General features: G+C 39.5%; 1 protein-coding gene across 1 annotated transcript in view; it reads left to right on the forward strand.

The window, feature by feature from the left end:
• The window catches only part of LOC109920707 (glycerol-3-phosphate acyltransferase 1, mitochondrial), a 145,406-nt gene that overhangs the window by 26,582 nt on the left and 91,824 nt on the right, over positions 1-27,000 (forward strand). The window contains exons 3-11 of the mRNA XM_048609210.1: positions 4,951-5,072; positions 6,229-6,351; positions 9,631-9,704; positions 11,526-11,639; positions 18,475-18,624; positions 19,992-20,091; positions 23,247-23,383; positions 25,902-26,001; positions 26,678-26,890. Of these exons, the coding sequence (XP_048465167.1) occupies positions 4,971-5,072; positions 6,229-6,351; positions 9,631-9,704; positions 11,526-11,639; positions 18,475-18,624; positions 19,992-20,091; positions 23,247-23,383; positions 25,902-26,001; positions 26,678-26,890 (1,113 nt within the window). The 5' untranslated portion in view covers positions 4,951-4,970. The remainder of the gene's footprint in view (positions 1-4,950; positions 5,073-6,228; positions 6,352-9,630; positions 9,705-11,525; positions 11,640-18,474; positions 18,625-19,991; positions 20,092-23,246; positions 23,384-25,901; positions 26,002-26,677; positions 26,891-27,000) is intronic.

Consider the following 27,000-nt stretch of genomic DNA (forward strand, 5'->3'; position numbering starts at 1 on the left):
CGGGCCTAGAGAAGGGTCTAGGCCCGAAACGTCAGCCTTCCTGCTCCTCTGATGCTGCTTGGCCTGCTGTGTTCATCCAGCTCTACACCTTGTTATCTCAGTTTCTCCAGCATCTGCAGTTCCTACTATCTCTGAATCCATACTAACCTGTCTGGTTTCATGGTGCTGTGCTGTTTGAGGAACTTCTCCTAAAATAGTTCTGTTCTCCGTAGCAGTATTTCCTTTCGGATATGTATAAGGTCAGTTTTATAACAAAATTACAACCTTAAGTTGGCAATGCCAGACTTGTGCATTGAGCACATGTTCAAGTTTTAAAAGTACAAACATTGCATTCAACTTTATTCCTTATCCACCTTTGCAAAGCAGGTCAGGGAGCCCTGTCTGCACCCTGTCTGTCTCCATTTCAAGTACTTGTTTAGATGTCCAGGTGTGTTGACCCGGCTACCGACTTATTTGTAAATATTTTCCTTGTAAGCCACTTTAAATAAATGAAGAAATTTTACGTTACAGGCAGTCCGCACTGTAATTTGCCTCCGTTTGGTATTATTTCACTTGAATGTCAAAATGTTATTCAGATTGGAAATTAATTGAGCATCACGAGATGCACTTAATATTGTTTACAGCAGTAAATTCTCTGACTCATGTGGAACTATTTTGGTGTAACCTGCAACCTCTCCAGTACTGGGTTGCCAATTGAGGTCTTCAACAGGGACTCCCATTCAACATACCCCAGTCCGTCTGCTGGAGCTGCACCTTGCCCATGGCCACAATGCAGCCGCTGCCCAAAAACATCCTCCTGGCCAGGGTACACAAGCCACACTCGATCTTGGTTGCCAACTAAACCCCAACCGGCCTACAGGATACCAATGCTTTGGTAATCTGGCAGCTCTCCTGAGCCCATGGGGCACCAGCAAAGTTGTAGATTGACAGAGCCCCAGCTTGTGGCGTGGCAACGACATCGGACCCAAACACCCCAACACCCCGCGCTCCTCTGAGGCAGCAGTGGAAATAGCATGGCCGCTGTGATGGATTGCAGCCCACAGCCATCAGAACAAAGTGGGAAAGCCAGCAAACTACATGTGGATCCATAGCTCCATCAATCTGTGACCTAAGCTGACACCACAAGTGGCAGCAGCCCAGAAAGAAGGGGTGCACTGGGCGCCTGAAAAGGCACCACCATGCAGAAACCACAAGATGACCAGGAACAAGTGAGGGCCTTAGCTGGCAATCCATAACCCATCGAGCAATGGCCCTCCCTGCCACAGACCCTAAGCAGCGCCATCACCATCACCAAAATTAGCAGGTCCATAAGACTATAAGACATAGGAGCATAAATTAAGCCATTAGGCCCACCAAGTCTGCTCCTCCAATCAATCATCGATGACAAGTCTCTCAACCCGTAATGCTTGATCCCCATGAAATCAAGAAAATATCTATCTCTGTCTTAAATATACTCAATGACCTGGCCTCTACAGCCTTCTGTGGCAATGAATTCCATAGATTCACTACTCTCTGGGTGAAGAAGTTTCTCCTTATCTCTGTTCCAAAAAGGTCTTTCCTTTACTCTAAGGCTGTGCCCTCTGGTCCTAGTTTCTCCTGCTAATGGAAACATCTTCCAGACATCCACTCTGTCCAAGCCATTCAGTATTTTGTAAGTTTCAGTTAGATCCCCTCTCATCCTTCTAAACTCCATCGAGTATAGACCCAGAGCCCACAAATGTTCCTCATATGTTAAGCCTTTCGTTCCTGGGATCATTCTTGTGAACCTTCCCTGGCTTCGCTCCAAGGCCAGTACATCCTTCTTGAGGTATGGGGCCTAAAAGTAACTCACAATACTCTAAATGTGATCTGACCTGAGCTTTATAAAGCCTCAGAAGTACATTCCTGCTTTTATATTCTACTTCTGGAAATAAATGTCAACATTGTGTTTGCATTCCTAACTACCGACTCAACCTGCAAATTTACCTTAAAGAATCCTGGACTAGAACTCCCAAGTCCCTTTGCACTTCAGATTTTTGAATTTTCTCCCCATTTAGAATATAGTCCGTGCCTCTATTCTTTCTATCAAAGTGCATGACCTCACATTTTCCCACATTGTATTCCATCTGCCACTTCTTTGCCCAATCTCCTATTCTGTCCAAATCTGTCTGCACCCTCCCCGCCTCCTGAATACTACCTGTCCCTCTATCTATTTTTGTATCACCTGCAAACAACCAGAATGCCCTCAGTTCCTTCATCTAGATCATTAATGTATGATGATCACTACAAGAGGGACTATAAGTAAAGTATTAATAAATATTAATTTTAATATTTATTTAAGTAGTTATTTTATTATATTTCATTTAAAGTACTGTATTTCAACTTAAAGACTACAGGTATAATGTTTTTTTTTCTCTGCTGAGCAAGCCCCAGCAAAACGTCTCTCCAACTTGAACATTGATTCCTATGAGATTAAAAATCGGAATTTTCAGGAACACAGTCTGACTGAAGTGAAAATGCCCAGTTTTTCCAACTTGTTTGATTTCCAGAATTAGATTTATTTTGTCACAGCTCTGTTTTTCTACAATTAATTAAATTTTAAACATTGACTTTTGACCTCAAAGATTCCAAATAACTTTTGAGTAATGTGTAGATTTTTCCTCCTTAGTTCTTTGAAGCATTTGTCAGTTAATTGAAGAAATAACTTTAAACCGCCTTCTTGCTTGATGAATTCGCTGCTTAATCAAGTAATGAAACAAAGAATTCAATTTATGTAGCTTTCCCTTTTTGAAACATCTTAAAATTTGTCACACCTAATAAAATGCTGTCTACTGTGCCGCATGAAAAATACAGCAGCCAACTTGTGCATGTTAATTCTCCCATAGAGAAGAATCCCAACGTAAATCTGATATTGTTGAGGGATGAAAATTGTTAAAGACTCCAGAAAGCTGTGCATTTTCAAATAATACAATAGAATCTTTTACGTAAAGAAGAACTGGCCTCAGTTTAATGTCTGGTCAGAAAGATGCTACCTCTGACAACGCAGCACCCGCTTACTACCAGACTGAAGTTTCAACCTAATTTACTTGTCCTTCTGTATGATGTAACTGAGTAATTATTAAACTGACCCTATTATTTCTTCAGACACATAATTAACACCTCCACCAAAGCTTGACTCAAGATCCTATTCTTGCCAGATCACACCCGACATCGCTCCACTCTTTACTGAAATGAACCAGACCTGACCTGACATCCTCCTCCTTGCGCCACAGCTGGATCCAACCTGAGCACCCGTCCCAAAATTCTGGACCCAATTCCCCCTTCTGCCGTACTCAACCTGACATCTCCACCCCTTCCCCAAACACCCCAACAAAGCCGACTTGACCTAGCACCCTTGTTAAAGACTTAACCCTATCCAAATCCTGGCTGGATCCATCTACGCTAAACATTGCATCATGTAACTTGCAGTTTGGCACCCTGCCACTTCCAACTTGGCATCCTACACCCTGCACCCCACCCACATACGCACGCACCCACATGAAAATCTGCCCATACTGCTCATACTGCCACCCTAGGAAGGTCAATGAGCACACACCAGGAGTTGAAATGGGGTTCTCTTGGTTTGTAAATTTCAGTTAAAAATTGCACTTTTATTGATGATTTCCCACTTTAAAAAAGTTACATTGTGTTCCAAGTAATCATTAGCAAATTTTTGTTACTGAGAATGTTGAATTGATAACTATCAGGTTCACAAACAAAGCATTAGCTTAATTGCAATAGAATGTAACAGCAGTCAGTGGGTACTTCGGGTACTTTGAATAAATCCCTGGATAGGAGGGTGAGTTTATTGCATTTGTTGAATACTTATCATGGAAAAGTCCTAATTCATAAAGAGAATTTGACCTTTTTTTAAATTCAGTAGAAAGCTATTTTTGGGTCTATGAAGGAAATATGAGCTTAGTTCACAGGTAACTTTATGTGATTCATGGAAATTGCCAACCCAATATTGCGAACAAAATTTATAAGATTTTAGAGTCAAAACCTTAACAAAGAAAGTGAATTATCAATTGGGGCAGAAATCTCTGAAGTGAACCATGCTAAATGATTATATTGTACACTCTTAACAGCTACTCCAGTTTATAAATTGCATGTAAGATTGAGATCCTACACCGTTCATAAGTATGCCACGAAGCCTCAATTAAATAATGTACAGTTCGAGCAGGAATAGTCATCGAATCCATCCTTCATGTTTTTCCTGTGGTGAATGCATTTTAATTCATAAAATTATGCCATATCTCTGCTGATTGTTTACAGTGACCTCTCATTGCCCAATGTACTACTTACCTGATAATTGCTATATTACAGCTCCCTCAATAACCAACCAGTCGATAGAAAACATTACGAATGTCATTCAGTGACTGTTTGCACAGCACAGAAGCATAGACAGAACTGATGAAAGGAAAATAACCTGAATTTACATAGCAACATCATCCATGAGTGCAGGATGCCCTTAATCACATTTCAGCTACTTAAGTGACTTTGAAATGCAGATATTATTGGGAGAACTGACAATCAGTTTGCAAACAGCAGCATCTCAGAAGCTGTCATAAGTCACATAACTAGATAATCTGTTGCAAGATAACTTTTGGCTTTTAAGAACTTCCACGCTGTTATTTACAAAATGTCATAAGATTTTGTATGTCTAGAGACAAGGCCTCAGTTTAACATTTCATCCCCGGATAATGCGGCAAACTTTATTGTGTAGTGCAGTATCTACACTGTAGCTTGAACCTTCTTCCCAAGAAATAGGAGTGATACCACTGAGCCAAGGCTAATAAGTTTTATCAGTAACTAAAGAATCAGTTGTGCAAGATTACACAAATATTAAATATTTCTAATATGAATTTTCATACCCGTTATATTGAAGATTTAACTATTGTTTAAATTTGTACTTTTTAACTTCATTTGCAGTACTTGACTGTGTAAGAGATATGGCTGAGTCGGTGCTGATTACTTCTGTGATAGACCAAGCCTATTTGCCAAACTCAAGAGCACAGGTTGGCAACAGAATGAAGAATTCCAATGATGAGCCAGTAAGCAAGCACATAACTGATGTGATGTAGTCTGTGATTTATATATGTTTTTAATATCACTTATTTTGTCTGAAGACTGTAACAGTTAACTTAGAGATATTTCAGGTGCCATGGCGATTTATTACAAAACAATATGAGGAGGTTAGCTTCAGGGTTACTGGGCTTTTGTATACGTTAGGAAAGTTTATGATTGAACAAGGTAAACAATTGTGCAACATAGTTTTTGTTAGACATTTTTGGACTTGTTTGTTGTTAAGCTGAGAGGAAACACATATAGCTTGAAAATTAAAGTTTTATTTACTTTCCGTCTGAGTCAGTTTTGCAGAAGTTCTTAGATGAAGATGGATGTATAAAGCAGTGCTCCTAAGAAAGGGAGGGTCAAGAACAATAGATTACCCTAGAGTCAGGGGTTTAGGAGTAGTTTGAGACTAGAAGTTTCTGGATAAAATCTTGAATAGACTATTTGAAGCTGAGAACAATTAAACTCATGTGAATGATAGTTCCAAGAAAAGAGTATTCAATCCAACATTTGCGTGAAAATAACACTAAAGTAAGACTCCTTGATAATCTTCAGATTTGTCAGTTTTTGGGTAGTCTTCCCTTCAGGCTGCCTGTCCCACTGGCTGTGCCCAGAAGTCATTCCATTGATTCTTTTTAGCTGGAGAGGGGCCAGCCATCCACTTTTTTTACTTGGAACTATAATATCGTTCCGCCGCTATCATTGGTTTAAAATCATGGAACTTCCTCCCTAACACCATTGTGTTACTACCTATACCGCATGGACTGTAGCAGTTCAAGAAGTTAGCTGAGCTGAGCTGCTGAAGTCATGGACCCCATTACAGAGGACCTCTACGATCACCATTAACAGCAGCAGAGTGACTTTGAGCTAGTTAGAGTTGAATAAATTTGTGTCGATGGCTGTAAGCTTCAGATTAAATTTTCTAACCATACACAGTCAAATGTTTTCAATAGCTGTAGGAGAATATGTTGAATAATAATGTACTTTCCTTGACTTTCTTTTTATGCAGAGCGCTTGTTCAGAAATGTTTGTGTTGATTAACACATTCTTAAACCTGAAATCAATTTCACTAATTTCATTGTATGTATTGTTCATCAAAATACCTTTGCATGACTCTCCAGTTGTAATATTTTACAGGTAGAGTACTGTCCTAGTTCTGCTGTATTTCGATCTGCAGCTGCTATGGGAAAGGAGTTGCTTCTGAGCAGGAAGAGACCATTTGTTGGACGGTGCTGCCATGTGTGCTCTCCAATAAGTAGGGTAATTGTACTGATGCATTAAGCATTTGTCCTTTTAAACTTTTAAAATATCTTTTAAACATTATTGTTTATTATGTATAATTTGATTAACATTTATATAATGAATATGACATATGTTTGGTTCCATCGTTTAATGAAGAGTCATACAGTTGTGCAGCGTGGAAAAGACTCTTCGGTCCAACTCATCCATGCTAACCAGATATCCTAATTTAATCTGGTCCTGTTTGCCAGCATTTAGCCCATATCCCTCTAAACCCTTTCTATTCATGTACCCATCCAGGTGCCTTTTAAATGTTGTAGTTGTACCAGCCTCCACCACTTCCTCTAGTAGCTAATTCCATACACGCACCACCTTCTGTGTGAAAAAGTTATCCCTTAGGCCCCTTTAAAATCTTTCCCCGCTCACCTTAAACCCATGCCCTCTACATTTGGACTGTCCTACACTGGAAAAAAGACTTTGGCTACTCACCCCGTCCATGCCCCTCATGCGTTTATAAACCCTCTGTAAGATCACCCCTCAGCCTCTGATACTCCAGTGAAAACAGCCCCAGTCTATTCAGCCTCTCCATATAGCTCAAACCCTCCAATCGGGCAACATCCCTTTTCTGAACTCTTTCAATTTTAACAAAGTCTTTCCTATAGCAGGGAGATCAGAATTGAATGTAGTGTTCCAAAAGTGGCCTAAACAATGAACTGCACATCCGCAACATGACTTTCCAACTCCTGTACTCAATGCACTGACCAATAAGAGCAAGCATACCAAGTGTCTTCTTCACTACCCTGTTACGTGACTCCACCTTCATGGAACTAGGAGCCTGCACCTCTTAGTCTCTTTGTTCGGCAACACTCTCAAGGACCTTACCATTAAGTGTATAAGTCCTGCCCTGATTTGCCTTACCAAAATGCAACACCTCACACTTATCTAAATTAAACTCCATCTGCCACTCCTCAGCCTATCTGATCAAGGTTCTGTTGTACTATGAGTCAACCTTCTTCACTGTGCACTACACCACCAATTTTGGTGCCATCTGCAAACTTACTAACCATTCCTCCTACATTCACATCCACATCATTTATATAAATGACTAAAAGCACTGGACCCAGCACTGATCCTTGCGGCACACTGCTGGTCATTGGCCTCCAGTCCGAAAAGCAACCCTCCACCACCACCCTCTGTCTTCTACCTTCAAGCTAATGTTATATCCAAATAACTAGCTCTCCCTGGATTCCATGTGATCTAACCTTGCTAACAAGTCAACCATGCAGAATCTTGTCGAATGCCTTACTGAAGTCCATATAGACAATGTCCACTACTTTGCCTTCATCAGTCTTCTTTGTCACTTCTTCAAAGAACTCAATCAAGTTAGTGAGACACGATTTCCCACGCACAAAGCCACGTTGACTCTCCTTGATCAGTTCTTGCCTTTCCAAATACATGTAAATCCTGTCCTCAGAATCCCCTCCAACAACTTACCCACCACTGACATTAGACTCACTGGTCTATAGTTCCCTGGCTTTTCCTTACCACCTTACTTAAGTAATGGCACTACATTAGCCACCCTCCAGTCTTCCGGCACCTCACCCATGGCTAATGATGATGCAAATATCTCAGCAACAATCACTTCCCCAGCTTCCATTCAGATGTTTAATGATGAGCCAACAGATTTAGGTAACTTTCTTGTGACTACTAAGGCAGAATTAATCTTTCAAATTTATTGACTTTCTAGGTTTACTTTAGTTATTGTAGAGCAGAATTCCAAAGGCGGAGTTGGGAAATGAGAACACAAACCAGTTTTTTTTGTATTTCTATAAATCTTAGAGGCTTCATATCAGTGGTCAAGGAAAGATGTTTCTATCTACCTTTTAAAAATAGTCTATAGAACAGGAGTGAAACTAATAATAAAGCTATAAATGACCAAATAGTAAAGGAAGAATTCCTTTAGGTAAAACATGTCCTTTTTTAGAACGTTAGGAGAAGTCAATGACAATAAGTCAGAACAAAACCAAGGTTATAAGAATCTGAGAGAAGGGAAACTAAAATTGAGAAGTACCAATTGGAACATGTAGAGCAGTCTAACATGCAGTACATTTAGTGCTGGAATGATAGATTTGAACAGAATCATAGAGTGATTGCAGCACAAAAAAGAGACAATTTCCGGTACAAGAAGTATAAAGAAAACTGCTGTTTTGGGAAGGTAAGGGAAAGGGAAGGGATAGGAGAGCAATTGAGAATCAGAGGAGACTTTTGGAAAGGCCGTCAGATACTTGGCAAATGGATGAGGTGTGGTGAACTGCGTGTTATTTTCTGCTTGTTGCTGTTTTACCAGCTGTTTATTTAAGATGCACAGAGCAATTTCATATATTAAATGCTTTTTGGTTTAAACATTTATTCTTGATTTCTTTTGATTTTCAACCTTCGATGTAAAAAGCAGAAGCAGGGAAGTGAAGGTTTAATCTTCTATCTTATGGCTTTCTGAAGATTTTGTGTTTGTGAAGATAGGTGATAGTATCTTGCACTCGGAATGCACCACAGCTGCATCTCTAAGTTAACTGCATTGCTTAAACTATCCATATTTTTCCCAGCAATTTTATTTTCCCTGTTTCTTTCCTGAACAATTCGACTCCTTGCTTTGTATAAATCCAAGCACTTTGGAAACTCTTGGCCGAATAACTATTATTCATATTCAAACCAAGATAAACTTAGCAGGCTGCTCAGTCAACATCTCGATTTTGTCTTTGCTTGATGTCTACACATGCACAATTATGGCAGGTTTTGGTGAATACCTTTGGGAGTCCTGGCTGACTTTTAGTTCCCTAATTCAAGGGAATGGAAATAATTTATAATGTTTCTGACATGTGACTGAAATCAGATAATTCGTCACCGACCAGGTGGGAAAAATCTTTCCAGGTTATGATTGACAAAATGCCCTTTTTGTTGTTTACACCAACTATTTTTGTTGCTGTCTGTCTGAGATTGTTAATTTATTACCAAATTAAGGAATGTTTGAGAATGCTAGGCTCATTTCATTTAGAATCCTTATAGAGGAGATGTTTTGCATCAGAGGAGTGTCTGGATTCTAACCCAGGTCAGAGGTGAAAGGCTAATGTGCTTAACCCAGTCTGACACTGTGTTTTAACTCACTGTTCAGAATTTTCATGCTGCAGTTACAATAAAAAGTTTGAAAGAAGTCTTTTCTTTTGGTGATTGAACAATGTTGTTTTAATAATTCTGAACATAGTGCAAAATCATGACTTCAGTCTTTCATTTTTTGCTACCCAGGATAAACTTTTCAATACCAGCATCCCTTCTCAGGGACTACGGAATGTGATTTATATTAATGAAACGCACACCAGGTATGATCTGAATCTGTGATGAAAATTAACCAAGCAAAAAATGGAGAATTTTTTTTTTCTATTTAATGAATAGGTATTTATAAGATGTACTGATCCAATTCACAATCTGGGAGCAATCATAGAATCCCTTCAGTGCAGATAGAGGCCATTTGGCTCATTGAGTCTGCACCAATCCTCCAAAGAGCATCCCATGCTATCCCTGTAACCCCACATTTTCCATAGTTAACCTGGCCTGCACGTCCCATAACACTATGGGGCAATTTACCATATCCAATTCACCTAACCTACACATCTTTGGACTGTGGAAGGAAACCGGAACACCTGAAGGAATCCCACGCAGACACAGGGAGAAGGTGCAAACTCCACACAGACAGTCTCCCAAGACTGGAATCGAACCCAGGCCCCTGATATTGTGAGGTAGCAGTGCTAATCTGGACTGATATGACACCTTTCCAAAAAGCATTCATTTAGTTAAATTTTTGAGACTGATCTTAATGTTGCCTCATTCCATTTTTACAGTACTCCTTCTGAGATTACTCTACTTTAAAGATTGTGTGAGCATTGTTAGGTTCAACTCATGTCTTTTTAGTGTACAGTAAGTTACCACATATGGCTTGTATATAATTGTGGACCACAGCCCCCTGTACAGTGAAAACTCAAATGGTTAACTTGAAACAGATTTTACACCTTGTTAACAATACTGAGAAAAATGCATATTGAGTTGTTAAAGGTACATGTTACTTAAAATTTGAAACTTATCGAAAGCGCAACCAAATTGAATTGAGCATCAAGCATCATATTAAGATTGTTCAAGTTGATCAGCAAGTCCCAGCTTGTTTGTTGGAAAAAGCATAAATGATTTCTGTCTCCTACTGTTGAATCTTTCACTTGGATGATTCAATAGCTTAAGTCAGGCCACATTTTTAAGATACATTTTAGAGCAGCATGGTGACTCAGTGGTTAGCACTGCTGCCTCCAAGTGCCGGGGACCTGGGTTTGATTCCAGCCTTGGGCAACTGTTTGTGAAGAGTTTGCATATTATCCCCATGTCTGCACGGGTTTCCACTGGGTGCTCCGGTTTCCTCCCACAGTCCAAAGGTCCGTAGTTTCTAGGGATGTTCAGGCTAGGTGGATTAGTCATGGTAAATGTGGGGTTATAGGGATAGAGTAGGGGGTTGGGTTTGGGTGGGATGCTCTTCGAGGGTTAGTGCAGGCGAATGGCCTCTTTTCACGCTGTAGGACATGTGAACATGTGACGTGAGCTTTTTCGTAATATTTGTCAGGTTATTCTATATATGTATTGTAACAGACAAATAATTTGGTGAATTTACACCTATGAATGCTAAAGTTATCATTTGGAAGGCTCTGCAATTTCTAGGCAGGCGCATCAAATGACGTGGCAGCCAGTATGATTATTCTTGCATATTTCCTCATGGCCAGCTGAGAAATAATGCTATTAAAGGTCTGAAAACAGATTTCTTGTGCACCCACATTATTAATTGGGAAATGGTGTGCGGTGCAGTGGGAGCAAAAGAGAACAGACAAGTAACCAACGATGGGGGGCAAAAACATGAATTGCACCTAACAACTGTCACGTATTTGTTGCCAATTACTTAACAATGTATAAGGTGAAAAGTATTTATTTAAAAATTGCGGTTCAGCAGCATTTTCATTATTTTTCCTGTTGTTAAATCAATTTCAAATCCTTGTGAGGCCAGAAAGAAGAAATGCTTTACGTTAAAAGTGAGAGCTCTGGTGTTGTTACAATGGGGCAGTGATGAAATTATTCAACATTTGCCATGTCTTTATTTGGCGATTTAGGTATCGAGGCTGGCTTGCACGGCGTCTCTGCTATGTCTTGTTTATTCAGGAACGAGATGTGCATCGTGATATGTTTCCAAGGAATGTGATTGAGAATGTTTTGAACAGTGACAGGTATGGAAAGCTTAGCTGCTTTGATTTACCAGCTGTTTTTAATAAATGATTTTCTCAAAGTTCAATAATATCATGAAGACTTGTCACTATCACAATATAAATAACGGGAGCAACAATAATGAAAGAAATCCTTCAATGTGAATTGATCCTTTCTGAACCCCTAACCAAGAAAACCACTTGTGTTGGATATGGAATATTCAGTCAGTGTCATTTTTTTTCCAAGGATGAGCAACTCCACATCAGTTTTCAAGCCAGTTCAGAGTTATACTTCTATTTCTAAGAAGCACACAAGTGTCATATTGAGGTCATTTGGGGGCAGAGAAAGAGAGGGATCACATCTCAAATAGAGCCATGTATTATCACGGTGGACATCTTCAATAATTTGGACGTTTCTAGCTCTTGTCACTTTAGTTTATAAAATGGGGGTTGACTTGAAATAACATATCTTTGTAATTAGTTTTTAAACAATTTAAGGCAAGATAATAGATCCTTTGATGGTTCTGTAAGAGCATTTAGATAATAGCGCAATGATGATTTAGTGAAATCGGAATAGTCACTGGCATGTCACTTTACTGGTTATGGGTCTACTAGCGTGATGATTATATACTTAAACAAGTATGAAATCTTGGGTGAATTTCAGTCATGTGAAAAATCAAAAACCCAAAAGAATTCCTGCTGTTGTTTTTAACCTAGATAAGCAGACCATTCTACCACAGAAACTGCTGGCAAGTTCCAATAGTTTGGCACAGTTCCTACAAAAGTTTGATCATGAGGAATCCTGGTTTTGGTTCTGCCTGTCTTGAAATGGCAACATGAATTGAGAGCTTAAAGCTGGAAAAATGGATGGTGAAATCTTAGACCCAATGCAGTTACAATCAGTTCTCAAACAAAAAGTTCAAGAATTTTGCTCAAGGCCACAAAAAACGTTCTCCTAAATACACATAGCTTATAGGCATGATTTATTTTGTTCTCACATTCTAATACTGTTTCTCTAAACATGATGTGGAGATGGTGGTAGACAAAGTCAGAAGTCACACGACACCAGGTTTTGATCCAGCAGGTTTATTTGAAATCACAAGCTTTCAGGGCACTGCTCCTTTGTGTTTTTTTCAGCTGTTGGTACACTTCTTCTCAGTAGTCCGTTTTATTCTATATGGCGATGGCTCCTCCTTTGTCTACTGGTTTGATGACGAGGTTGCAGCTGGCCTTGAGAGCATGGATGGTGTTGCATTGTGCTTAAGTGATGTTCTGGACTGTCTTGGGAACGCTGCTGATGAATCTGGTGTTGACGCATCTCCTGACAGCTTGACCATACACGTCAAGACTAGGACAGCGGCTTTCCAGAGTGGTCCAATTCAACTTTTTTCTCCTTTGGTTGCTGCACGTTGGAACCCTCTGTAACCTGACGAAGGAGCATTGCTCCAAAAGCTTGTGAATAAACCTGTTGGACAATATCCTGGTGTTGTGTGACTTCTGACTTTGTTTCACTAAAGAATACACTTTACCATTGTTATGTAGAGAGAGTGAGACAACTAGGTAGAGATTTTGTATTCATATGTAATTAATTTTGTATACATCTCCCATACATGGGTATATTTGGAGGAAGATGCTGTCATTTTACTGCATGTCAGATTGCAGCAGTGAGAATCTTGTACCATCTTTCCAACTGGGACTTGTTAACCTGGAGCTGGTGAGTTGTGAGCACTGACCCAATGCTTCAAAGCAGCTGGTTGGTCAGGGAGGATGTGAAATCATCCAGCACCTGTGTTTGGCTGACTGCTAGTCCACTCCTTGTAGCAATGCAGACTCAAGGAATGGAATGCACAGATTCAGGTAGTGGACCAGAATAAAGCAAAATAATGTAACTGGTCTATTTTTGGAGCAGCCTGCAGTGACCTTTTTAAGGGAGGCTGGTTAGACTATTCCACATTTGGGATCAATCAATGAGATTGGTGCAGTTCACAAAAGGTGTAGGATCCCAGTTCTTTGCATCAAAACGAGGCTCATGCTTGTTTCAGGCTTAGCCCACTAGCTGTCTACTCTGACACCCATGTGATGATCCCCATGAGTTACTTAATCTCACCTGATACCTGCATAAAATTCCCCTCCCCTTCTTCCAGGTGCTGATCCATACTGAAGTAGGATTCAGTGGATGCCAGCAACCCTTTTAAATTAGGTAGATTCCCGTTCTTTGTAGGTGAGTGTTCACGGGTATTTTAGACATGACACCACCAAAGTTCAATTGCCAGCCGAGCTAGAAATAGTGGGTCATAGTTAATGATTGCTTTTCAGTCTGGAGGAAGGTTAATCATGGAGTTCCTCAGGTCCGTGTTAGGTGTTCCTGATAAATATTAATAACATAGACCTTTACGTACATGGCAGAATTTCAGAATTTGCAGATGATACAAAACTGAATTGTGAGAAGGATAATGTTGAGCTTCAAGAAAGGACATAAGCAGGTTAGTTGAACGTGTGGACAAGTGGCAGATAAATTTTGATTCAGAGAATTGTGAAGTGATTTATTTTAGTTGAACGAATGTAAAAGTGCAATATAAAATAAAGGACACAATTCTAAAGCGGTGTCAAAGCAGAGGGAACATAGGGTTATATATCTAAAGGATTGATGGTGGCAGGACAGGCTGAAAGTGCTTAATAAATAAAGCATATGGTATATTGGGCTTTTTCAATATGGGCATAACGTATAAAAGCCAAGTTAAAACTATAGAAAACACTAGTTTGACCTCAGCTGGAGAATTATGCCCACTTCTGGGCATTATGCTTCAGGAAGTGTATGAAGGTTTAAAAAAAGTGCAGAGAAAGTGCCAAGAATGGTTCCAGGGATGACGAACTTCAGCTATTTAGGTTGGAGGAGTTGGAATTGTTCTCCTTGGGGAAAAGAATGTTAGGAAGTAATTTAGAACAATAAGAAACAGGAGCAACAGGGCCTCTCAAGCCTACTCTGCCGCTCAATAAGATCACGCTGATCTGTCTTGGGTCTTAACTCCTGTTTCATGCCAGTTCATCATTGTTCTCAATTCCCCAGTATTTCAAATAACTGTCAACCACTTCTTCAAATTCTTTCATTGATCTCATCTCCACAACTCTCTGGTTAGAGAATTCCTAGCATTCACTACCCTCTGAGAGAAATGTCTTCAGTTTTAAATGAGTGCCCTCTTAATCAGTAACTATATCTCTTATTGTGATTCCCTTTCTAGTGATAATATCTTCTCTGCATCTACCTTGTTAAGCCTCTTCAAAATCTTGTATGTTGCAATAAAATCACCCTTCATTCTTCAGAACTCTAATGAATAAAAGCCTAACCATTTAGCAGTCTTGACTAGTCAGTCCCTTCAGACCAGTATCAACTTAGTGAATCTCCTTTGAACTGCCTCCAATGCCAGTATATCCTTTATTAAATACAGGGATCGAAACTGTACACCTGGTACGGCCTCACAAACAACCTGTAAGGTTAAAACAAGAAATCCCCTCTCCATCAATGAAGGCCAAAATTCCATTTGCCAACTAGAATGTTGTTAGGGCTGATACTTTTGCTATATTCAATGACTTTAGTAATCTTGCATTTTCATGTGAAATCAAACAAATTGTCAGACATCTAGGATGATAGAGGCCTCAGGAGGAGGCAGAAATATATTATTCACTTAGCACTTCTGGCTAAAGGTGGTTGCAAATGCTCTACCTCCAAAAACTTTGTTGTTTGCTCTGTTGTACTGGGCTGTCTCCATCATTGAGGATACAATTTTTTTTGGAGTCATCTTCTCTTGTTAGTTATGTAATTGTTCACCACCATTCAAAACTGGGATGTGCCAGGACTGCAGAGCTTTGATCTGATCCAAACAACATCTGAGGAGAGAGAAAAAACAGAGTTAACATTTCGGGTTGATGACCTTTCATCACACCCAGGAAAAATTAGTTCCATGATAGATTTCAAACAAGTGCAATCGAAGAAGCTGGATAAAAAACAGAACAGAGTATGTGTGATAAAGTGGTAAATGGGAGAGATTAAATGACACCAAAAAGTTGGTGGTACAGGGTTAAGCAATGCAGTAATGAGGCAAATAAGGAAACAAAAGATGTGCATAGAAGAGGTGTGAATAGTAGAATGAAGAGCAGCTGCTGTCAGAAACAGAGGGAAGAGCATGAATGAGGTCAAAATATGCAAAGAAAAGGAAACAAGACGCAGACTTTTTGGGGGAGAGGGTGCAGTGGAGGGAAGGAGGGCAGTCGATGGAACGAGTGAGCGGATGGGTGGAGATGGAGCCCAGAGAGAGAATAACAGTTAGGCAGACAAGGGGATGGATGATATTTTGCCAGAGAGAAAGAAAAGCTGCTAATGGGGACCATCAGTTGGTGAAAATGGGTCGGCTATGCTAAAAGCTGTCCCTATCATGATACCCTGAGGTGTGGGGATGGGTAAAGGTAAAGGAAGAAGGCGTTCGGGTTCTCAGTTATTGAACTTGATATTGAGCTGCAGGGACCCAAGCAGAACATGAGATGTTGTTCTTCTAACTTGTGCTGAGCTTCATTGGAGCACTGCAGCAAGCTGAGGCAGAAATATTGGCCAGGGAACACAGTGGTATTTTGAAGTAACAGGCAACTGGAAACTGAGGGTCATTTTTTGCAGACAGGACTTAGGTGTTCAGTAAAGTGGTTGCCCAGTCTGCGTTTCATCTCCCCAGTGTAGACAAGACCACATTATGAGCAGCAATTATAGTAAACTAGTTTAAGTGAAGTACAGGTAAATTGAGAGAAAGTGTGTCGGAGCCTTTCATAACGAGGAGGGGGAAGGTGAACAAGTAGGTATTGCGATTGCATGGGAAGGTGTCGTGGGGGGGTGTTGGGAATGGAGGAGGAATGGACCAGGGTATCCCGGAGGGAGCAGTGCCTGCGGAATGCTGACAACTGAGAGGAGGGAAATATGTGTCTGGTGGTGGTATCCCACTGGGGATGGTGAAAATGACAGGAGTGCAGGAAATGAGTGAAATGTGACTAAAGGCCCTGTCAACCCTGATGGCGGCAAATCCTTGGTTGAGGAAAAAAATTGGATTTTCCGAGGCTCCTCTGCCAATGGTGGCTTCATCAGAACAGATGCCATGGAGAAACTAGGAGCCTGGAATGGAGTCTTTACAGGAAACAGGGTGTGAGAATGTATAGTCCAGTTACCTGTGAGACTGTAGATTGCAGTGGATATTGGTGGCTAGCCTATCTCCAGAAATGGAAACAGAGGTTTCGTGGAAGGGAAGGGAGCAGTCAGAGATGGACCAGGTGAAGGTGAGAGCAGGCTGGAAATTTGAAGCGAAATTGATAAATTGTTCAAATTCCAAATGGGAGAGGAAAGCAGCACTGATGTTGTCATCGATGGACTGGAGAAAGAGTTGTGGGTGGGGGCTAGAGTAGGACCGGAACAAGGAATGTTCCATGTACTCCACAAAGAGACAGGCATAACTGCGGCCCATGCAGGGTACCCATTGCCACCCCTTTGATCTGACGAAAGAGAGTGGAGTTAAAGGAGAAGTTGTTCAACATGAGGACGAGCTCGCCCAGGTAGAGGAGAGTGGTGGTGGAGAGCTCTAAGGCTATCATGATGGCGAATTGACGTTCAGAGGGTTTGCACGTCCATGGTGAAGAGGACTGGAAATTCTGAAATTAATGTGAAGGTCAGAAAAATCATGAAGGTAAGTGGGAAGGGACTGGACAAGGGGAGAAAAAAGTCAAGCTGAGGTAGAAAGAAAGCATTCTGCAATACATTCACACAATCTGCATTTGGCCTACCCAATGTAGAGCAGATTACATTATGAGCAGTGCATACAATATACTAATTGAAAGAAATACAAGTAATCATTTTACATCCAGAAACCATAGGAGGTAAGGAAAGGAGGAGGAGGTTAAACAGCACTTACATTGAAATGTAAGGGAAAAAAGGGGGTGTTATGGGGTGTTTAAGGAATGAGCCAGACTGTGGAGGGAACGTTCCATTCAGAATGCTGAGATTAGAGAAGAGGGGAAGTTGTGTTTGGTGGTGGCATCATGCTGCAGGTAACAAAGCTGAATATGGAACGTGGGGACAAGGGGAACTTTGGAGGAAAAGGTGAGAGCAGAAATGTCATAAATAGAATGCAGGATGCAGGGCCCTGTCAAATATATTGATGGGAATCCTAAATTGAGGAAAATCAGAAATATTAGTGTGGAAGTCTTAAATCCTTAGAACATAAATTATAAAGAGTTAGAAACTAGGAAAATGGATTGGTGTTCTTACAGGAAGCGATGTATAAGGAAGTGTATAGTTGAGCTGGCTGAGTATGTCAGTGGGCTTGTAGTGAATATTTGTTGATAGACTATCCTCAGAAATAGAGATAGAGAAGTGGAGGAACGGTACAGTTGCAGAAAATTTGTGCAAAGGTGAGAGAGGAACGGACATTTGAAGGAATGTTGGTGATGTTTTCCATCAGACATCAGCACTGATATCATCAATGTATTGGAAAAAGTGAAATTGGTTGGAGTAGGTGTGGAGAAGGGAAGGGAAGAAAGAGAGGCGGGGAGAGAAGGCCAAGGAGCTCTGCAACCAAACATGTTCTAGGTATCCAACAAGATATCCAAATACTCTAGAATATTTGCAATGCAATCAAAATGTTCATGAAATTTAAATGTCGCATTAGGCGCTCGTATTTCTCAGTGTAATGTGAGCATGAAAATTGCTTTTGTACAGCTTAATCACAAGTGTTGGCAATACCATTTTAAAACAGTAGAGTAGAGCATTGTTATTTGGAAATGTACAGTTTTTTAAAAGAAGAAATTAATTCTGTGAACTTTTGACTAGAGTGCAAAAGGCTATTATGGATACGGTAGCTGAAAGAATGCCTGTGGAAACTCTTGCCCAGCCAGAGCCCAAAGCTGTGAGTAAAGTAAAGAGAAAAGCTCGAGGAATCCTTCAGCAGATGGTGGCCAATATTTCACCTGTTGTGATCAGGTAATTGAGACAGTAACAAAAGCATTGCTTTTGCCAGTTTTCATTTGTAATTAATGTAGACATTTAAAATAATGTTTAAACTATCTGGATTAATTTTCCTGTCATATTCCATTGAAAGTGGCTATTTGGGTGGTCATCTGATCTGAAAGATTGCGCCTTGACAATGCAGTCCACGAATGTGGCAGCTCCTGTCATGGGCCAGAATGCTTGACTGAGAGTTTCAAGTATGGGTTTCACATTCGGGCAAGAATTCTGCCAAGTGAACCAAGCTGACAAACAATCTTCTAAGCTCAGAATTCTGGTAGAGATATAGAAGTTACTGTTCCTTTGGGCAGATAACGTCTGGGTAACAAACAGGTTGATTACCACCCTTTTGCTTTCACAGCTGTTAAACTGAAGGTAAAAATGGCTGCAACAGAATGCTTCATAGTAGTGTGATTTGACAGTTTACTCTAATCTTGTCCTCTGGTATTGTATGTGGCAAACCGTTTTTCAGGAATGGATTCAAGGTCATGAGCTGATCAAACAGGTTTGTTCTACCATGCGTATCATAAATTCATGCCATTGTTACATTTTATTTTATCCCTTTTCATGCTTTTCTTCCTGTTGTGTTTCTTCTCTCCTCCCATCCACCCCCTCTATCATCATATCATTTGATACTTGGAAGGTCATTGTGATAAAAATTCTATTCATTGCACAAAATCACAATATTGCCAACATAAGCAGAAAGCGGTGGCACAACAGATCCTAATCCTGTCATATAGTGTTCTCATCTGTTCCTTCAGAGAAAACAAATAGATTTATAATCAGTAACCAGCTGACAGCTTCTTATAATTCATCAGAAGTCTGTTCAGATTTCTCTTGCTGGCTTGTTACATAAATACATTGGAACCGGAGTGTGCAAAGGTCCCATTTCTGATCAGTGCTGAGTTAGTTGATCAGTCAGAACAGTAATAGACGGTCTTAGCTGTCCTGGAAGGCTGACCAACTGTCCCAGATTTTATGGGACCACCCCAGATTGATTGAGGCTGTTTATTCTTTTGAATGTTGTACATTCTGTAAACGTCATGACAGCCCACTTGTAAAACTTTGGCAGCAACCCCTGCCCTCTGCCATGCTGAGCTATGGCAGGAACCACCGTCTTCCTCTCACCTACCCCCCTCCCTGGCTGTTCTGGCTATGTTTCAATTTCACAATAAAATATTTTCCATGCTCAAATCATTTGACATTTGCATTTTCCATCAGTCGCTGTACAGAACCGCGATTAATGTCACAAGATTTTTGCTTCAGGTTCGGTGAAGAGAAGGGAAATAAAGAAGGGTAATTTGCATCCAATAAACGTTTGTGTAAATAACCTTTTTTTTAAGACTAACAGGTTGGGTGCTGCTAAAACTGTTCAATGGATTTTTTTGGAGCATTCAGATTCACAAAGGGCAGCTGGAAATGGTTAAAAAAGCTGCAGCAGAGGTAAGCAATTACAAATAAGTGCAAACTTAATGAAGTGCAGTGTGCTTGAGTAGGAAATTATATCTGCTTTGCTTGTTAGTTGCTAAGAGTAGAGTGAGAATGATAAGGGTAACTACCTGTTGTGTTGGGAAACACCTGGATCCTGTGCGGTGCCTTCTGATGAATTGTTTACCTTTGCTCACTTGCTCTACGTGGAATCAATAGACATTTAGCATGTTGTTGCTCAGGTATCCAGTTGGCATGATTTGCTGATGATGCTGTAACACTTCAAATCTACTTATTGTTCGCTGAGCTTTAGCATCCCTAGAGACAAGTAGTTCAAAGACCTGACACCAATCTCTCAGTGTTTCCTTTGGATTCAGAGCCCTTGAAAATGCCAAGCGTTAAGCTTACTTTGAATAAGCTCAGCTTTTTCTCATTTGTTACTTTTCCAGTAAAATCTATGAACCTATAACACTATCATCATAAAAATATCACTCAGAAAATACCAGTGTATTAATTAGCAACCAACATTCGTTTCTCAACAGTCCAAATTTTAACTCCTAAACTATTGCCCTAATGTCATGATTATGGTTTATAATTAGAAGTGGGTTGCTAATAGATGCATAATTGAGTAGTGAGCTGACTAGGCATGCTCATGACCCAAATACTTTTTATCTGATGCTAATCTGAGAGAAGTCTTTGCTAGGGAGGAGGAAATTTAAGTAACTTGAAGAAATAAGAGGATTAATTTGAGGTGATTTCTGCAGTTTCCTTAGCATTTTTTTATTTGAAATCTCCTTTTTTTCTAAATAGTTAGATAGTGTAATATAATTTTTTTGTCACATATTCTGATTGGCTCAGGAATGGGTAGATACTTTTAATCAACCTGTTCAGACATGATATGATACACCTCTGGAGTGGGTGGAATTTGAACCCTCTTGCCTAGAGGCAGTCATACTACTGTTAAAACACAAGATCCCCTGCAGGAGTATGTATGCTGGGTGAGACTTAAGTCATCTTCGTTGTCAATGATGCTGTCTTGAGATCAAATTATATGTGATGTTCTTGTGTAATGTGCATTATTTTCCTTACCTCTTGGCCTTCTCCATTGCGCAGTGCTTAATATAAAGTTGCACTGTTTTGATTTCCAAGGCACACTGTGTACTATTTAAAGTTGCATATCAGTGCAATACCAAAGTGTTAGCTCCATTATTTTCCTTTGCTAATTTGGAATGTTACTAAGAAGTTTCTCAGTTGAAATGCAGCCTCAGCACTGCCGAGGCCATACCCTTGCCAACTAAGAACAAAGAAAATGTGAGCGAACGCCAGCAGTCTTTTTCAGGTTGGGGAATGGTGGTTGTGAGTAATGTTTTGGTGGAGAAGAGAGAGAGAGAGAAAGAATACAACCAAGAAGTGCAATAAGACTAAGCAATTTGAATTTTAATAAAGCAATCCCAATGAAACAGTATTGGCAGCTCAGTAGCATTGTCTGAATTTCAAAAATCTTGTTATTTAACTTCATACATTGAGTTACCATAAAGTGAAAAGAAGTATTCTGCATTGAGCTATGAAGAACAAAGTCTAGCTGTTTATATTTAGCTTGTGACAGTGTTAATTTAAGCATTACAGATATTCTAACCTAAGAAGGTAAAGTCATATTGTAACTAGTCCTCCAATTCTTTGAGGATCTTATTTGATGGTAACCAGCATTGTTCCAAACCTGATTCATCCTTTAAATACAAGTTATATTCATTTGTGTAAAAGTGCTTTGGGAGTAGTCAGTTAAATTAAAAGTGATTGATACCCATGGTTGGTAAATTGTGTGGCATTGGACACTGAGAGTACTTTCACATTCTAATCTAATTGAAGTATTTAAATAACATTCTAAATTAAGAGCAATGCTTGAATGATTTTTAACCATTGTTTAAATTTACTTTTAAATTAAATTAGTCTCAATTTACATTTTAAATTAATTTAGTCTCAATTTCTTCCTGTCTCAAATCATGTTTATTTCATTTGCTTTTTCTTTGCTGGGCTACTTTGTTGCTGATCGTAGATCACATTACCTGTAGTAGTTGAGTATCTAACTGTATTCAGGAGGTGCTCATTAACTGGGGACTGACTTGGGCTCCTATAAATATTTTTAATCAATCTGTTGAGACACATCATGACACACCTTTGGAGCAAGTGGGACTTGAACCCAAGTTGGGATAGGGATACTACCACTGCTCCACTTGGGCTCCAATATATATAGGGATGAAAGGGGCTCTATGGTGCATTAGTAGAGTCCCTACTTCTGGGCTAACTGGTCTTGGCTCAAGTTTCACCTGTTCCAAAGATATCGTATCATGTCTCGATAGGTTAATTAGTAATATCTATAGGGGGTTTAAGTGGTCCTGTAGAGTACCTGCCTCTGAGCCTCAGAGGTGTCATAGCACATCTGAACATGTCAGTTAAAAATAATTGGTTGCCTTATATAGAAACATATTGAAACTTGTTGGGTTTAGAAGTGAATATTTGTAATGCATGTCTCTGTAAACTGAAAGCTTTTATGTCTATAGACATTAGGCTCCAGTACTGTCCTCACATCTGTCTGTTTGAAAGAGAACAACATGTACTTTATGTTGGTACTTGATTGATCACACTCTCAAATCTCATTTGTAACTTGTTAATAGGATTTATCCTTGGCATGTTCAATAGTATAATTATTTTCCTTTACTAAAAGGGATGTTATATGAAGAATTGTTGACGTTGAGAAATAGGTATTAAGGATTTGTGGGTTGTTAATACTCATCTGCAGCTTGAAGTGAGATTTTAAAAGTTTGAATTAATTTGCCTACATGCTGTCTTTAATTTGCTGTGTATATATTGTGTTGCAGATCTCCATGCTGTTTGTGTGATGATATTGTCATTGAAAAAATAGGAATACTGATATTACTGCAAGCTTATGTTCAAGGCAATTGTGGCAAAATAAGATGTACCACTAATTGTCATGGATCTAATTTATTGTTACAATGGATAAAATAAACAAAGGATGAATATATTGCATGACATAGATTTTTGTATCCACTTTTATTCAGCTTTTATTTGACCAAGCTTTTGCCTATTATTGAGAGTTTGCTCAAATAAAAGTTTATAGTCCATTAATCTTCTCTTTTCTGCTTTCTCTACAGCAGAATGTCCCGTTGATCTTTCTGCCAGTTCACAAATCTCATATTGATTATCTGCTGCTCACTTTCATTCTGTTCTGTCATAATATCAAAGCACCGCATATTGCTGCTGGGAATAATCTGAATATCCCAATTTTTAGGTGAGTCGAGTTGATCCAAAGATATTTCTCTTCATCTACTCGGTCCCTGCTGGCACAGATACACCAGACAGCTCATTGTACGTCTGAAATCTGATGAGACACTTGCTATTAGATTTTGCTTATAGATATGTTTGTTTCAAAGCTCCAAAAAAATTCACATTTAGGAATTTAAAAATGTGAAGTTTTGTTTAGTAGGTCATAGAAACAGAATTAGGTGCAGCAAGTAATTAAGAAGGCAAATGGAATTTTGGTCTTTATTGCTCAGGGGTTACCGCAATAGAAATTCAGCAGTCTTGTTGCAACTGTATAGGATATTAGTGAGGCCACACTTGGAGTATGATGTACAGTTTTAGTCCCTGTATTTAGATAAAAGGATATACCGGCATTGGAACAATTCTAAAGGGAGTCACTGGACTGATTCCTGTGATGCAGAGGTTCACTTATAGAGATGGCTAACAGGTTAGAAGAATGAGGGATAACCTTGTTTTTTTCTTTATTCATTCACGGGATGAGGACGTCACTGGCTAGGCAGCATTTATCTCCATCCCTAATTGCCCAGAGGGCAGTTAAGAGTCAACCACATTGTTGTGGGTCTGGATTCACATGTAGGCCAGACCAGGTAAGGATGGCAGTTTCCTTCCCTAAAGGACATTAGTGAACCAGATGGGTTTTTCCGACAATTGACAATGGATTCACGGTCATCATTAGATTCTTAATTCCAGTTAATTTTGTTGAATTCAAATTTGACCATCTGCCATGGCGGGATTCGAACCTGGGTCTCCAGAACACTATCTGGGTCTCTGGATTAATAGTCTAGCGATAATACCAGTAGGCCATCACCCCCCCCGAAACATACTTTACCTTATTGAAACATACGAGATTCTGAGGGGACTTGACAGATTAAATGTCGAGAAGATATTTCCATTCATGAGGAATTTTAAACTATGAGATATAGTTATGTAATAAGGGGACACTCATTTAAGTGAGATGCAAAGTAATTTCTAAGGGTGGTAACTGTCTGGAATTTTCTACCCTAGAGATTTGTGGAGGCAAGATGACTGAAAATGTTTAGAGGAGGTGGATACATTTTTGGTATGTTGAGATGTTGTGGGCTATGCATAGCAAGCACAAAAGAGCAGTTGAGGTCTGGGACAGATTAACTGTAATCTTGTTGAATTGTGGGTTTGGTTTCAGGGACTGAATGACCTATTCCTGCTTCCGTTTCTTATATTCTTATATAATGTCAGTTGGTGTTTAACAAAACAATAAATACTTTAATTTAAAAGTAGCAATAATAGATATGAAAAAAAGAGCAAGACATTGGAATTAAAAAGACAAATCTGCCACAGTTAACAACGTAGAGCAGCCTGAAAGGGATGAAATATCTACTCTTCTTCCCTTATCCATAATTTTGAGACGGAGAGAAGTTATTTTGAGTTTAACTAATTTTTTTTAAAGAAAATCCTTGGTGAGAAAAATGGCCATGATGCCCCATGGGAACAGCAGGATGGCTCAGTGGTTAGCACTGTTGCTTCACAGTGCCAGGGACCCAGTTTGATTCCAGCCTTTGGTGGCTGTCTATGTGGAGTTCGTGTGTTTGCCATGGGTTTCCTCCGGGTGCTCCGGTTTCCTTCCATAGTCCAAAGATGTGCAGGTTAGGTGGATTGGCCATGCTGTAGTGTCCACGGATATACAGTCTCGGTGGGTAAGCCATGATAAATACAGGGTTATGGGGATGGAGAAGTGGTGGGGATGCTCTTTGATGGATTGGTGCAGTCTCAATTAGCTGAATGGCCTCTATCTGCAGTGTAGGGATTCTATGATTAAAACCTAAATTTTAATTACACCATTTAATTAAACAAGTTGGAATGGATCAGTATCCTTTGAACTTTAGTATTTTCTTTGATGGGATTAAATTCTCTTTTCTTTGTAAACTCTGAGAGTTCTGTGGACATGTTTGAACAGTTGATGAAGTTATTGATGAATGTGTGTTCGCAGCCTTAGATTACTTATTTTTTTAATAAGTTGGCATTCTTACAAAACAAATTCAGAAGAGTTTTTGTTGTGGAAAAGGGAAATATGACGCCGGGGCAGTGGCTTGTATGTTCGAGGCTCAGTTTAAAGTTTGTTGTTGAAAGAAAGTATTTGTAGTTTTAGACTGCATCTTATTCGTGTCTCTTAGCCTTGATCGCAGCAGTGTTTAAGTAGCAAATCTGTTGTGTGACAGCACAATAAATAAAAGATGTTAGGTGATTGTCTGATTTACTGGTCTAGCCTGGTGACTTGTTTTAAAATATAAACCTTTAAAATTGCATGTAACTATATGATCATAAGTGAAAACAACTATTCTGACACAGCATAATGGAAAAAATGCAGCTTTAAATTGAAGCTGCAAAGATCTTCAACTGCTCAGGAGTCTTTAGTTGCCTGAAAAATTCAAGTTATTGATCTGTCACAGCTAGTTTGTTGCGGACCTTCTGATTTACCTGTTTTAAGATGGTGCCTGTTGATTTTTCAGCACTCTCATAAGAAAACTAGGTGGCTTCTTCATCCGTCGAAAGTTGGATATTGGTGCAGATGGACGAAAGGATGTTCTGTATAGAGCCGTCCTACGTGTGGTACGTTTTGATGTGAATAGTACAGAGTTGAAGCAAATTCTTGGAAGAATTAGCAGTGTATATACACTGCGACGCTGCTGTAATGGGATCTCATGACTGCTGTTACAAGTGGATCGTTTGCGTTGAAAAAGTTCTGAATTGATTTCTCTTTCACTGCACTGTAGTTCTATTATTTTTTCAATACAAAGTGGACTTTGATGCCTATCTGCGTGCAAAGTCTTAGGGGAAGTTTTTTTTTGTTGCATTAATTTGTGTTATTGGCATTCCCACAGATTGAAGTATACTTTTAATCCAGACGTAAACTGAATTTAAGGTGTTGCCCGGCAGTCCACTCTATCAAAACGAAGTTTCTGAACATGAATTTTGACATTTTTAGTGCTGGTGAAAGATTCGACCCTTATTATCTAGGATTTCCTGGGTGTGTGCTTGGCCAGTGACGCTCAACATCCCATAAAAGAATATAAAAAGCGTTCCACTAGTCCATAACTGAACATCTAGTATATCAGTATATTTTTTGTTGCTGGAACAATTAGTTCTTTCAGAATATATCAAACTAAAATATATGTTCAATAATGAAAGGTGCAAGGGATTGTTGAAAGGCCAGTCAATGGTGTATGAGTAAGTAATTATACATCTGGTCTATTTTTATTTGAATGTTATCTGTTCCATTTTGTAGTACATTGGGGAACTCCTCCGCCAGCAGCAATTTATGGAAATATTTGTGGAAGGCACACGGTCTCGGAGTGGTAAACCATACATGGCCATGACGGGCCTTCTTTCTATTGTGGTCGATAGCCTTTATGAAAACACTGTTACCGATGTTATGATTATTCCAGTGGGAATCTCATATGACCGGATCATCGAAGGCAATTACAACAGTGAACAGCTGGTGAGTAGCATTATGCTGTTTTGATTATAGTCAGGAGTGCATTTGCAGATTTTTTTTTTAAACTTTACTATGGTGTTGGCTGAAAATGAAAACATTTATTACAGGTTGTT

Source organism: Rhincodon typus, chromosome 20, assembly GCF_021869965.1.
Source record: "Rhincodon typus isolate 14 chromosome 20, sRhiTyp1.1, whole genome shotgun sequence".
Classification (NCBI taxonomy): Eukaryota; Metazoa; Chordata; class Chondrichthyes; order Orectolobiformes; family Rhincodontidae; genus Rhincodon; species Rhincodon typus.